This window comes from Pomacea canaliculata, linkage group LG4, assembly GCF_003073045.1.
Source record: "Pomacea canaliculata isolate SZHN2017 linkage group LG4, ASM307304v1, whole genome shotgun sequence".
Lineage (NCBI taxonomy): Eukaryota > Metazoa > Mollusca > Gastropoda > Architaenioglossa > Ampullariidae > Pomacea > Pomacea canaliculata.
Window position 1 is genome coordinate 760,927 of NC_037593.1, and position 14,255 is coordinate 775,181.

A 14,255-nucleotide genomic window follows, 5' to 3' on the forward strand; every position below is an offset into this window, starting at 1 on the left:
TAAACGTTCTGCTCGTTCTGACACAAAATATCTTTCACAGTCTATTCTCTGGGTCGCCGGACAGAGGTAGTGACTCCGTGCTTTCGCGTGACGTAGCACGAGGAGTTGGTCACAAATGCGGTGTAAAGGAGGAGAGAGAGAGGAGGGTAGTCGGGTGACGCTGAGAGAGCACAGCTATCAACTGACTAAACTCACTCCACGTACAAAGTGAATGTCAGTCTTTGCACATATTCAAATGTTTACGAAAATGTGTGTCAAGCGTCACCGCTAAACATGTCAAGTGTTAGTGCAAAGGTCAAGTAACTGTAAATGTACGTCACCTGAGGGTTTAGCACTGGCGCGCGCGGCAAAGGCCTGCAGCAAGACGGGTTCCCCTGACACGTGCAGAAAGGCGGGCAAACCCACAGCCGCGCGGTGCTTCTTGGACTTCATGGCCAGCTGCACAGCGTGACGTCACTCACAGAGGCAGCCAGTGACGTTGTGGTTCGCTTGATTGGCTAGACAGCGTGACGTCACTCACGGAGGCAGCCAGTGACGTTGTGGTTCATTTGATTGGCTAGACAAGCCAGTCCCAGGTTCTCCCTGACCTGGAGATGGTGCCCACGGTCTCCCTGTGCGGACGTCACTGCTGGTTCAAGACCACTAGGGTACAGAGCCGTCACAGGGTCACAGAAAAGTCACAACCCCTCCCACACACGTTAGCATGTGCAGCATCACGGGTACACGCTGACACAAACGTCACAGCGTCACGAGCAGCACTGTGTCACAAAGTACACAGTAGTTTCACGTTCTGTGACAGTCAGTGAGAAAACTCGACGTCACACCTTACAAGCGCCATCTCTAAGCTGCACACGTGACAGTCTCATCCTCGCCTTCTGTTCATCTCCACGGACTGTTTGTTTGTTCGTCGATTGCCTGTTTGTTTACTGCTTCCTCCTTTAATAGAAGTGTCAACAAACCTTTGACCCCACTGACGTCACCTCATCACCAGTCTGTTCAGCTACAGGCGGCCACGTTGTCTTCCCCCATCTGTCTTCCGTCGACATCTCTATTCCCCTCACATCCTGCACAACAACAACTGTCACCCTGGCGGTATTTCGGTGCACGAGGTCGCCTCCCCTGAGTACACTGGGGGTAGACGCCAGCAAACAACAGGGAGGTGCAATTAGTGCGCGCAGCTACAAATACCCGCAGCCTGCTCGTTATCTCCTCCCGACAAACCAGTTGCCTCCCCTTCACCTCATTATGCTGGCCAGGGGGCGCCACACCAGGGTGAAGACAAGTTTCTTCGCCAAAGAAAGAAGGAAGAGCACGTGACGACGACCAGGGGCGACAACTTTCTGCCTGTGACGTGAAAAGCGATGGAGGGGGGAGCAGGACTGTCAGGGTAACTCACAGCAAGCTTGGCGCCCCCTGCACCCCACACACCCTCACCTGCCCCAGCATCATCTCTGTCTCTCGCCACGTCTGCTCGTCAGTTGAGTTCCAATAAAAGGCGTCCGCGGCGACGTCATCAAGCCGTTAAATCACGTATTCAGGAAGGGCGACTCTTTGTTGACTTTACAACCCTCGCCATGTCGGGAGGGGGAGACAACTGCACAGACGCGCTACTCAAAATGGTTTTGAACCCAGTAGAGTTGTCTGCGCCTGCCGAGCGCCTCCAAGTGAGCAAACATTCCGATTACGTCACAGGTGACCAGTCATCGACACCACCGCCACGACAACTTCGATCCGCTCACACCTGTACGTGCAACATCAGCAACATCAGCCACAGCTGTGTACTTCTGTAACGCTGACTGTGCTGTCACACCGCGTGACTGTGACTGCCAGACCCCGTGACTGTCCCTGTGACTCCCTGTCACACCACGTGACTGTGACTGCCAGACCCCGTGACTGTCCCTGTGACTCCCTGTCACACCACGTGACTGTGACTGCCAGACCCCGTGACTGTGTCTGTCACACCACGTGACCACTGTGCCTGCCTGTCAGCGGCGGCCAGGATCAGGAAGCCGGCCCTCCCCACCTCTCCTTGTGCGCCCCCGTGCCGTGCAAGGCCATGGACTGACAGTCACGTGACAAAAGGTCAGGACACCGTGGCTGTGTGATCACGTGCCGTAGATACCTCAGCCCACACATCATCCGCTTGCTCTTACACTCAGCAGCTTCCTCCCGTGTGACGCGGGGTGTTGTGGGTCAAAGCGACTCATTGGCCTTGACCCCATAGTTCACAGTTCACAGTAACCTGTATGTAACGTCAGTGAAGGTCACTCTGAACAGGGACAAGATGTGTGACGTGCCAGCTCCAGTCCTGTGACGTCCCAGTGGACTGTAGCAAGTGTGGACTTGACGTGCTCACGTACATTCACTGTCACAACACTGTCACACACAACGTCGCCGAGCTTCGTTCGACTTTCCGCTCTGAGGGCGTGGGAGGATTGAACCCCTCACACGTGCACGGACACGCCAGCCAGGTGTTGATGTCAGTGTCAGCAACGACACTGGGCCACAGACGTCATCGTGATGTCGTGTCTACACCACACATGTGTCTACCCGTCTGTGTGCTGCCCTGTGATGTGACGTCCTGTGATGGTGATGACCTGTGATGTGACGTCCTGTGATTGTCGTCCCGCTGTGGTGCAGTGTGACCGCCGGCTAGTGGACCCAATGGCGGGCGACACCAGCAGCCGGTGTGCCAGCAGGTGGCGCTGTAGTCGCCATTGGTTTCAGCGGGTCTGTCGGGTGCAAATATACATTCGCTTCTCAACAATCGCGGATCGATTGTCACCGTTGGTCCCCGCGCTACAGCAAAGCGCCAATCACCGACTGGGCCCAGGGTCATCATTGTCAACGTAGCACGTGGTTAAATAATGACATTAATGACTAGTGGGGGCCCTCCATACCCCCTCCATTCCCCCCCCCCAATGATTGGGTACATCTCAGTGCATGCTTCGATTTCTAGGTGACCGCATCCCCCCCGTATGTCCTCGACACACGTGCCACAGAAAGAAGACAATGACGTCACGATGTGGCTAATGAGCATCATTCCCACTTCTCCCATTGGCTGCAGTCTTTACGGCGTCACAAGATCCACGTGCTATGCTGACGTCAGTGTTGCTGACTCGTGCGCGCACACTGTATAGACATAGACTGTAGAGAGATTTCTCGTCCCAGTCCTCTCTCTACGTTGTCGTGGGGAGACAACTCCTACAGGAAGTAAGCCACGTGGCATCTCCGCTGAGACTGTCCGGACGGAACGTGCATCGCTGCACCCGTAAGTGACGAAGACTGCCACCCGACTACCACCCGATTATATTTAGTCTACCCGCCGCTGCCCACACTCAAAGGCGGCCCCCCACACACACACACGCGCCCTCCCTCCAATTTGTCATCCTGTCAGCTGCCTGCAGCCCGGCGACTTGGTGATTAGGACTTATCTACCCTTGGGGCATTGCACGTGACCTCCCGTACTCAGCAGCGCCGCAAGCGCTTGCCAGTCAAACTGCCAGTGGAAAGTCTGCCAGTGACGTCACCATCTGGTAGTGCAGGACGTGTGTGTGACTACGTCAGCAGTGGACTCGGGCCGACTGTCAGTCACGTGCCTGTGTCAAACCTGCGGCGCCAGTTATCAGGCAGTCACGACTGGCAGTGAGTAGCACGACAGTCACGACTGTCAGTCAGTAGTACGACAGGTCAACGAGTGCACTGCTGCTGAACACGCAAGTAGGAGGTGACTGTAGCACACAGCAGGTGTATGTCAAGGATGTCAGCTGTCATCATTGCTGTTTAATACAGTGGAACCTCGGTTAGCGAACGCCTCGGATAGCGAATTTTTCGGTTAACGAACAAAAATTTCGCTAAAACTTTGTCTCGGATAGCGAACAAAATTTCGGATAACGAACAAAAATTTCGCTAAAACTTTGTCTCCGATAGCGAACAAAATTTCGGATAACGAACAGCCACGTGAACCACACGTGACCGACTAGCATGTAATCATTCGCGCTCGACACACAGTTACGATCAGTCGTTCCTTACCTGTGCGCATTATCTTATTTAGAGATTTTTGTGCTTTATTTTAATAAGATAATCCTCAATCATGGCTCCAAAGAAGATTAAAAGCAATTAATAGTAGTGAGGTAATGACAAGGAAGCGGCCAACAAATGAATTGGAAATTAAATGATTTCAAAGTATGAAGTTGGCATGCGTCTGTCGGATATGTGATGTATTACAGAAGAGTTTTACAAAAAAGGCAGAAGGAACAGACACTGGACAAGTTTTTTCCTTTAACCTCAAAGCTACAGAAAAGGGAAGTTGCCCCCGATTTTATAATGTCACGTGTGCTCATGGAAGGGGAATCCAAGCAGTAATTACACGCCTTCCTCCCCACACCTGCTTCCACCCACGCCGTCTACACGGCAAGTTTTCTGATGTTTAAATGCTTTCGTTAATGTTTGTATGTTTATTGAACTCCATTTATATTGCATTATAACTGTTCTCATTAAAACAACTACCTATACATGTATAGCCTGTAACTTTCAAATATTAGCGTGCCAACAGGGGCTGGGAACCAATTAAATCTATTTCCTTTATTTCTTATGGAAAAAATTGTTTCGGATAACGAACATTTCGGTTAACGAACAACTTTCCAGAACGGATTAAGTTCGTTAACCGAGGTTCCACTGTATCTTCTTGGAGAACATCCTGCTGGAAGCCCTCCACGACCCTCATACTACCATCTCAACAGGTGGAAGACCTTCAACCTACACTTTGCAGACGACAGACCTGTTAGCAGGCGCTGACACAGACACTGACACTGACACTGACACAGACCTGCGAGACCTCACCCACAGACTGACAGACAGTTCACATTCACATGGAATGGAGACCAGCACTGACAAGACCAACGTGACGATCTGTGGCAGTGACAAAGCAGTGTCTGTGGATGGGGTGCAGCTCCACGTCAGCAGCTTCAAATACTTGGTGACCACCAACGGCAGCTCCACACCAGTGAGTAGTACAACAGGTATCCATATACACCAGGTATCCACATCACAACAGCAACAGCAGCAATGGCTACACTGGACAGGTCTGTCACAGTCACAAGGTCAGGGTCACTAGACATCTACACCAGTCTGTAATACTACACCTCTCTACAGCTGCCTGTAGCACTCTCCACTCTACAATGGCAGCACTTGACGACTGACGTGCCGCACACCTCTGTTACTTATATCTACATTATTGTTATATGATTCACGCGCGCACAGCTATAAATAGATACAACTACACGATGGGGGACTAACGTGACTTAACTACACTTACTTACTGTCCTTTGATATCAGTGTCATACATGCAGACTGCAGCCACAGCTGTCAATCATATTACAATCAGCCACAGCTGTCAATCATATTACAATCAGCCACAGCTGTCAATCATATTACAATCAGAAAGCTGTAGAGGCTGACAACTGCATCGTAATCGACAGGTGAGAGGTCATGGTGCAGCTGCAAACACTTAGCATGACTGGCTTAGCACAGTACAGTTATAGATACTTAGACTGCACGGTGTAGCACAGCAGCTATAAATAGACTGGAGTGTAGCACAGCAGCTATAAATAGACTGCACGGTGTAGCACAGCAGCTATAAATAGACTGCACGGTGTAGCACAGCAGCTATAAATAGACTGCACGGTGTAGCACAGCAGCTATAAATAGACTGCACGGTGTAGCACAGCAGCTATAAATAGACTGCACGGTGTAGCACAGCAGCTATAAATAGACTGCACGGTGTAGCACAGCAGCTATAAATAGACTGCACTCAAGTAGCTGTAAAAACAGAGCGGCAAGAGTGAGACAGAGACACTCAACATTAATGCTCCACCGTCTAGAATCTAAAGGCCACGTGGTTAGAATACACAGCACGTAGCAGTGAGTGGTTCATCAGTCCTAATAAATGCAGCTGCGGGTAGCAAAGTTCCTCAGCTGGAGTCCAGTCCAGTCCAGTCATGCAGACCAACAGTCCGACAGTGGAGTCCACCAGCATCACGTGCACATGTTGAGGTGAGTCAGGGACTGAGTAGCATCCTGCACCGTTAAAGCGACGACGACAGCATTATCGTTGATGACTATAAAGACTTTAATGATCGCTGGGTCAGCTGTGGCTTTCACGTGTCCGTGGGTCTTACCTGCGTGAACAGCGGCGGGTGTGTGTGGCCAGGTGTGTGCGGGTACAACTGACAGCAGCGACACCAGTGACTTGCCACGTCACACAAAGAAAGTAGCCAAGGGCTGTCACCCACACCACCCCACTCAATCACCCCACCACTCAATCACCCCACCACCCCACCTCCGATACGGTTGGCTACACGGCCACACTGCTAACAGCAGGATGCTACCCGCACAACGCTAGCGGTACCCTGTCCACCCTGTCGCTATCTCCACATCAACATCGTATCACACCTGTTCACAGGTCCGGGGTGGGGTGGGGTGAGGTGGGTGTTTGCCATGTTTCCCTTCATCCTCCTACACACACGTGTGGAAATGTTGTCATATCGACTCAGCCAGCCACCCAGCCACCCAGCCACCCGTGTACTGCCAGCATCCATAAAGTGAGGTCAGCAAATCACTGGAAACGTTTGTTGTCAGCGGCAGGTAGGGTGGCGCACAGACTGACACCAACACACACCTGTCTCACATCCACCCTGCTGGCCATTGTTCACGCGCCCCAAATATTTGTCTAACGAGACAAGTGAGGGGAACGTACCCCAAGCCACCCAAACACCAGTACACTAAACAGGTGAGACAAACTACCCGTGACAGACAAACATAAGCACACGTCAGACTTACAGCAATCAGCGGCCCGTCGGCATCCTCCGCATTCTGTCAGCGACAACACGTGCCTCACAGTCCCTCACGTGACACCAGGCCCCTCACAGCACACCCTATGTCAATACACCAGGTACCCCAATACACCAGGCACCCGACAGTCCCACCTGGTGCCTGACAACACCACGGACACCAGACACTGACGAGCTGCAACAGCCACCCGACAGGTGAACACTTGCCGTGTGTGTGACTGAGGGATGGCGACACAGGTGAACACTTACCTGCTGGCAGGGATGGGAGGGGCTGGGGCTGGAGGGGTACAGGTAAGAACACACGGCGTCATTTGTCAAAACCGTCGGGTGGAGGTGAAGAGCGGAAGTGAACCTGACCTTGTAACACCTGACCCCTACCCCCACCACAGCGCGTCTCACCTTCCTCACCTGTCTCCGTCTCCAATGTCGCGCGCCATCGCGCCTTATGACGGGTGGATACCCAAAACCTGTCGGGTGGATGTAGCTTGACTCATCATGAACAAATATACACGTACATCTTTAAGCCGTCATCTTTGGAACGGGTAGGAAATGTACACGTCTGTGTAGTGAGGCTGGTCACGTGACACGGGTACATCCACTACCTGTATACAGGTGTACACACATGTAGATATACATACACACAGCTGCACAGACTAGAGAGATGTACACACGCCTTTATACACTATACTTGTAGATACACACAGCTACACACTCCATACACGTAAATATACACACATACGTTACACATACACACAGATATACACATACACACATACACATATACACTACTTGTATGCAGATGTACACACACAGATACACACACATACCTGGCACTACTTCTACATTCATATATATACACACACATACACACAGCTACAGTGACGTCACGTAGAGATGTGACGTTACAGACGTGGCGTCACGTAGAGATGTGACGTGAACGATGTGAGGGCGGGTAAGTGACGTGTAAGTACCCCGTCAGTGACGTGTCATCTCTTGCCAACAGCCAGCTAAGTAACTATAAGCAAGTCGTCAGCCGGGTGGCGAGGGTGGCCAAGATGGCGGCGGCGAACAGCGATGTGCGGAAACTGCTGAGTCTTGCAGTTCATGGCGTCACGTGACAACTCTCGCGAGACTTTCCGCGCGCTTCAACTCGCAGTTATTCCCGCGGATGAAAGGATGTCGGGCGGGTACAACAGGTCTTTGTGATACCCGATAAATCGCCTTTTGATGTCGTCCGCAGGCATTTAAAAGACCTCCAGCCCCTGACGGTGTGAGAAAACCATAATCTGCTTCATACCCTGCCTCTGTAGGTAAAGCAGGTGTGTGTGTGTGCGTGTGTGTGTGTGTGCGTGCAGGTGTGTGTGTGCGTGTGTGCGTGCGTGCGCGTGCTTCTCATTCAACAATTGTAACATTCGGCTACAGAGTCAAAGACTTGTCAAACAAACGTGTGTAACCGTTGTTTATGGAAGTCTGCAACTACGGATCGTGCGTGTACAGGCCAGTCTATCCTGAGGTGTTTGGCAAGTGAGTTTGACTCCACAGCTACAGCTCGACATCATCACTTCTATCAGCAATGGTGTCGTCACGAGAGGAAGTCACTGTCATCACGTGACGTCAGACATTTCACAAACCAACAGCTCTAATGTCTTCCCCAGATGACATCACCAGGTGACGTCGCTGATCTCGCATCCTCTCATCACGTGACTTTGCTGTTTCATCAATGAAGCTCGCTAAGCTCGTTGTTCATGAACAGTGAGCAAAGTGACAGCAGCACGAGTGGCTGTCTCCTGTCAACCTTGACCTCGCCATCCATCTGACGATCACCTGTGTTGTAGTGAGTTGTGTCCTGTTTATTGTCTTCTCTCACTCTCTCAGTGTGTGAGAGAGAGAGGGAGGGAGGAGCGAAAGAAAGTTCTCTGTTGTGGAGCGCAGTGTTATTGTAAGCGGGAGAGAGGCTGACACTCGGGTATCCTCAGGGCCGCCGAGAGCCAGCCCGGGCCCCGGGACAGACCTCTCCGGGCCCCTTGTACTTGTAATCGTAAATTTTTTTCCCAGTATATAATGCATGTTTACAATTCGAATCTCAACATCTACACTCAAACTCAACTTCTGCATGTGTAATGCTTGGGTGTTCTGTCCTTAGACCTTTCTTTAAAAGAAAAAGAAAAGGAGAAGAAGAAAAAAAATTCCACTGACCAAGGTCGGGCCCCCTTGACAGCCGCGGGCCCGGGTACACTAGACCCCCCTGTCCCCCCCTCTCGTCAGGCCTGGGTATCCTTTATTGATATTGGTATTGCAAGAGGCGCCACACCCACCCGAGCTGATGCCGATAAGCAAGCTGCAAACAATAAGAAGAAATCCGAGAGGTGGCAGTCGGGTGGCGGACACGGGTGGGAGGGTCAAGAAGCAGGCGCCGCACGAGCACAGACCTCGCACACCGGGTGGATGTCTGGGTGACAGCACTCTGCACACGCTCATTATGTACCCTGAATTTTGTATACACTTAAACGTCAACAAAACCAACTAAACTCATCAAGTCAAAGAGCGACCACGTGACCACGAAGAGTCACACCTGGCGGGTTGTGGGTGGGTGGAGGTGGCACCAGTGGCCGTGACCCCACAGGACAAGACGCTGCCTGACACCACCCAGCATGTGCGTCTCCTCAACGTCATGACGTCACAGGCACTAGCGCCCCCTGGCGGTGCATTGTTGTGAGAGACGGGGACGAATAAGAGGGTGGAGAAGCAGGTACCCGGTGTATTCAAAGAGAACTCTGGGTCTTGAGAAAACGTCTGACGTGTCACCCGAGAAGTACGTCTGTTTCTAACGAGATGTGAGTGAGTGTGACCCCCAACCTCACCAGCCTCACCGCAGGGGAGACGACCGACTGCTGTAGCACAGGATGTCGCCGAGCGCTGGAGTGTCCTGACCTCTGACCCACTCCAGCAACTCATTATTTCGTGATGCACAGGGCGGAGGATTTTTGTGATGGAGACCGTGTAACGCCGCGGGGAGGATCAGGCTGTCGGGTACATAGCGGGTGTGCTTGCGGGTGGATCGGCGCATGTGCCATCGTCTGTGCCCTATAGTCTTTGCCGACTTCTTGTGGGTGAGAGTGACTGAGGTGACGTGTGCATGGATGTCACGACAAACACCGACATCGCGCACATGCTTTGTTTCTTCTGTGTTTAAAACAACAGACTGAGGGGCTGGGGGTAAGTGGGGGCGGGCCCCAGTCACGTCACTCTTACCTATCAGCAGCAAGAGTCACGTGGTTCAGCCCCAGGAGGGAGAGTTTATCGCGACATGGCGCCCTCTGGCGGAGGTCTGTTTACTGTCACTTTTCTGTCTACGCCCAACCTCGACATCGAGACAGCAGAGGGTTAACCTGCGACACGTTGCTATGACAACAACTGTTGGGACAAGAACCACAGAAGTGCTGGACTTGCTCCACCGACACACTGACAACCGCTTGTGTCAGCACCGGAAGTGAGAAGACAGTACACCACGGGTAGACACTGCAGACATTACACTACGTGTGTAGACACCGCAGACATTACACTCTGTCCAGTCATCTGCACAGGCCGGACACTCACCACGTCATCGTCCCTCCCCACCCCCACCCCATCATCTCTAGCGGGGCACAAGGGAGGGCGGCTACCACGACTACTTCCGTCACAAGCACTAAGTAACATTAGTGGTGACGTCTCACATGCAGTCTACAAGTCTGTTCCGTCACATTTGTGTTCCACCCGTGACGTCTCACATACAGTCTACAAGTCTGTTCCGTCACATTTGTGTTCCACCCGTGACGTGTCAAGAAGAGACTCCTTTTAAAAGATGTTCTGGTCGGGTGGTTGACTTGCATTTCTGTTCAGATTTCTTAATTAGAAAAAAGCCGTGGTTGGGTGGGCGACTTGTTTGCGCATGTCTTGGTTGGTACCCGAGGTGAGACGAGGCGACACCAGGGGGCGCTGGCTGCCAAGATTGATGGCTGGGGGCAAGGAGAGGATCAACTGCTGGTCTCCGGGTCGCTACTCGCTGTCCGCGGCCTGTCAGCTCGGGACCGAGGCGCTAATTGCGCCACTGAGTGGGTCTTTGAAGATAAGGTGTTGACACACCTGTGGTACCCGACAGAACTCTGACCTGCTGATGTCAGCACCACCATGAGGTCACACGGGGTGGAGGATGCGACGACCCTCCCCCTTCCCCCAACACACACACACTTGGCCTCGGAGACACAAACATGTCTGCGACAACCTCTTGCCGCCAGAGCTGGTGATGTCATCGTCAACCCAACCAATGTTTGGCCGCACATTGACGTTTCCATGGAAGCTGCGGTTTCCAGCGGATGTTGTGACGTCACCACAAAGCGGAAGTTGACCATCTTGGGTAGAGAACCTGTCCAACACTCGGGTACCCTCTCCTCAATGCCCCCCCTCTCTGCCAAAAATAACTTTGTGACCACGGAGGTAATTCTCAAACCTCAACACGTGCGGTCTGCTTCCAGTTCACGTGACATAAGAAAGTTTTAGAGAGTGTGACGTAGCTAACGCTTGTGGTGAACATGTAACGTGCTTCTGTGTGAATGTCATGTGACATGTCAACATTTAAGGATGTGATTGCTGTCTTGTATTTCATGCAGCCTTCGTCTGTCTTTACTCGTGTGAAGGTGACGTGTAAACATTTACAGAATGATGTGTAAACATTCACTGACGACCATCCACAGGACCTGACGACGTGACGGACGTTGTGTCGTGACTATTCACGAGTCGCTCTCTCCTCCATTTATCTCACCGAGTGTGAGGTCGGCTGGCACTTGAGACCTTTGTGGGACCACCTGTCTGCGGCCAGGTGTGATTCAAAGGAATGCCGGGAAATAATCTGCACTCCAACATGGCGCCCCTTCAACTACGTGCTACGTGAGGCGGCGACGTCTGGCCAGATAACGTCTTCACATTCCTGGCGTGTCACGTCACCGCCAGGGCGGATTTTCCTCAGTCTCCATAAGTGGTCATCTTACAGCATGATGCGACGACACCTGTCTCTCTCTCTCCCCACGTCCTGTTTGTCTTTACAGCCACGTGTGCACACCTGTACACACACACGCACACAGGCGCACACACATTCACACGGCGCTCAGCAGCGGCTTGGCTGACGTGTTTACACAGAGGACTGACTACATGAATACTAACGGCAACAAGTGATGTCATCAGAGTAGCACACAGTGACTACGTCACGCTACAAGCCATCAACACACACACGTCACGGCAACAAGTGATGTCATCAGAGTAGCACACAGTGACTACGTCACGCTACAAACCATCAACACACACACGTCACGGTAACAAGCTCACCCATCTCCTGTTTCCGGCGCTGTGTTCTCATGGCGCTGCGAATCTTGCGCTTGACCTCCCGGTCACACGTGCTGTTCAGCTGCAACAAAGAACGTACGTCACTACAGCAGCTACAGCTACGGACCTTCATTACAGGCTATGGTAGGACAGACAGGCGACAGTGACAGACACTCAGCCAGTACATCAAGGTCCGGGACTCCAGCAGACAGTAATGGGAACTAGTCAACCGTAGGAGACAACACTAGTCCACTACAGGAGACAACACGTCACTACAGGAGACAACACCAGTCAACTGCGGAGACATTAGCCTACTACAAGAGATAACACCAGTCAATTACAGGAGACAACACTAGCCAGCCAGACCACACCAGTTAGCTAGAAGAGAAAAGACTAGTGGGTACAAGTAGCCGCACTATACAAGACTAGCCGGCTAGCAAACACAAGGGCTAGGGCTAGTCACGTGACCGACAGCTGCCAGCACTGCTCACAACAAACAATTGTTTGTTTTCCTTTCACCTGACGATGTGATCAGATGAAAACATCGCTGGTGGTGATGACTAGGGTCTAGGAGGTGTCTACACTGCACTGTCATCGCCTACTGAGCTAAGGGGAGACAATGCATACCGACGGTAACGAGTGATGTCACCACACTAGCATATAGCGTACGTCACGTCAAGGACCAAGGGAGAGAAGTCAAGACAAAGATGCTGTAATGGCGGCTGCACGTTACCAGTTTCCGCAGCTGCTCGATGTCGCGAATGTTGTCGTAATCCTCCACATCCGCCGCGTCGTCTCCTGCCGCGTCCTCATCCACCCGGACAGCAGCAGGAGCAGGTGCGTAGTTCGGGTGCAGACCCGCCTCTCCCCCCAGGTCGCTCTGACAGTCTGCGAGCGAGACAGACTCGTGGTGCTGACCGAGGGCGCCACTGTCGCCGAGCCATCGGTCCGTCATCTGAGAGCTGGCTGGACTAGAGGGCAGCGTCGGGGCACCGCGTGATGTCACAAGTTGCTGCACACGTGATGATGGAGGAGCCTCGAGGTCAGGTGTGGCGGTGGTGTCGTGTACAGGGTGCACACCTCTCTCTCCTGGCTGTGGCCCTGCAAGGGAGACAAGCTAGACTTTACCAACACACACCACCTGACAAACAGGAAGTGAACCTATGGCATCAGGATGTGTTCGCACATGGTGACGTCACAGCTTAACAAAGTGAACAGTCACACGGTCAGCAACATGTTTTGAGAGTCACAGCTTGTGTTGTAAAATTATATTCCACCAACTCTTGTTATCTAGCACTGTAACCTAGTGGTTAGCTAACACAATGTCTAACCTAGTGGCTAGCACTGTAACCTAGTGACTAGCTAACCTAGTGGCCAGCTAACAGTGTCTAGCCTAGTGACATAGCTGTAGGATGTGACCCTCAGTGACTGTCTGACGCCATTGTTATCAAACATCAGACAAACTCGGTCAAACGGATGACAATCAGGGGAAGCACGGGTACAGTTCTCGTCCCACCCCACCCCGCACCCACCCATCACCTACCCACCCCCACAACGGTCCCTTTAGCAGCACGTGCGACTCTTTTCTTTCCTTGTGTGACGTCACAGTCATCAGTGAGAGCAATGGCGGACACTCACTGGGGGCGGGGGGTATATTTGTGTGAGGAGGGAGACACGCTGACTGCTGGCTGCTTGGCTGTGTGGACGGCCGGCTACATGTCACTCGCCTCTGTGCGACTTGCGGACAACACGTCACAGCGAAGGGCAGATAAGTCACAGGCGTGCTTTAAACAACAGGGGACATAACTACCAGCTTGTTAGACCCTCACTTCCCCCCTCGCTGCCCCACCCACACCCACTCACTCAGCGCTCCGCCAACAGGTGTCGCTGCCATAGGAGGTCACGACACGGGGTTACAAATGAAGTGACCATCAGCTGCACACTCGCCACAACCACCACAACCACCACACGCTCGTCACACCATCTTATAGACAAACTCAGCCGTCATCTACAGACTAGACATCGACACGTGACCCCGCAACCCCTCAG

General features: G+C 52.4%; 1 protein-coding gene across 7 annotated transcripts in view; it reads right to left on the reverse strand.

Annotated features, from left to right (window-relative positions):
* The window catches only part of LOC112561770, an 82,067-nt gene that overhangs the window by 45,029 nt on the left and 22,783 nt on the right, over window positions 1-14,255 (reverse strand). For all 7 annotated transcript variants that reach the window (XM_025234469.1, XM_025234464.1, XM_025234467.1 and 4 more), the window contains 2 exons: window positions 12,940-13,307; window positions 12,210-12,288 (listed from right to left, as the gene is read on the reverse strand). In XM_025234469.1, coding sequence (XP_025090254.1) covers window positions 12,210-12,288; window positions 12,940-13,307 — 447 coding nt within the window. The remainder of the gene's footprint in view (window positions 1-12,209; window positions 12,289-12,939; window positions 13,308-14,255) is intronic.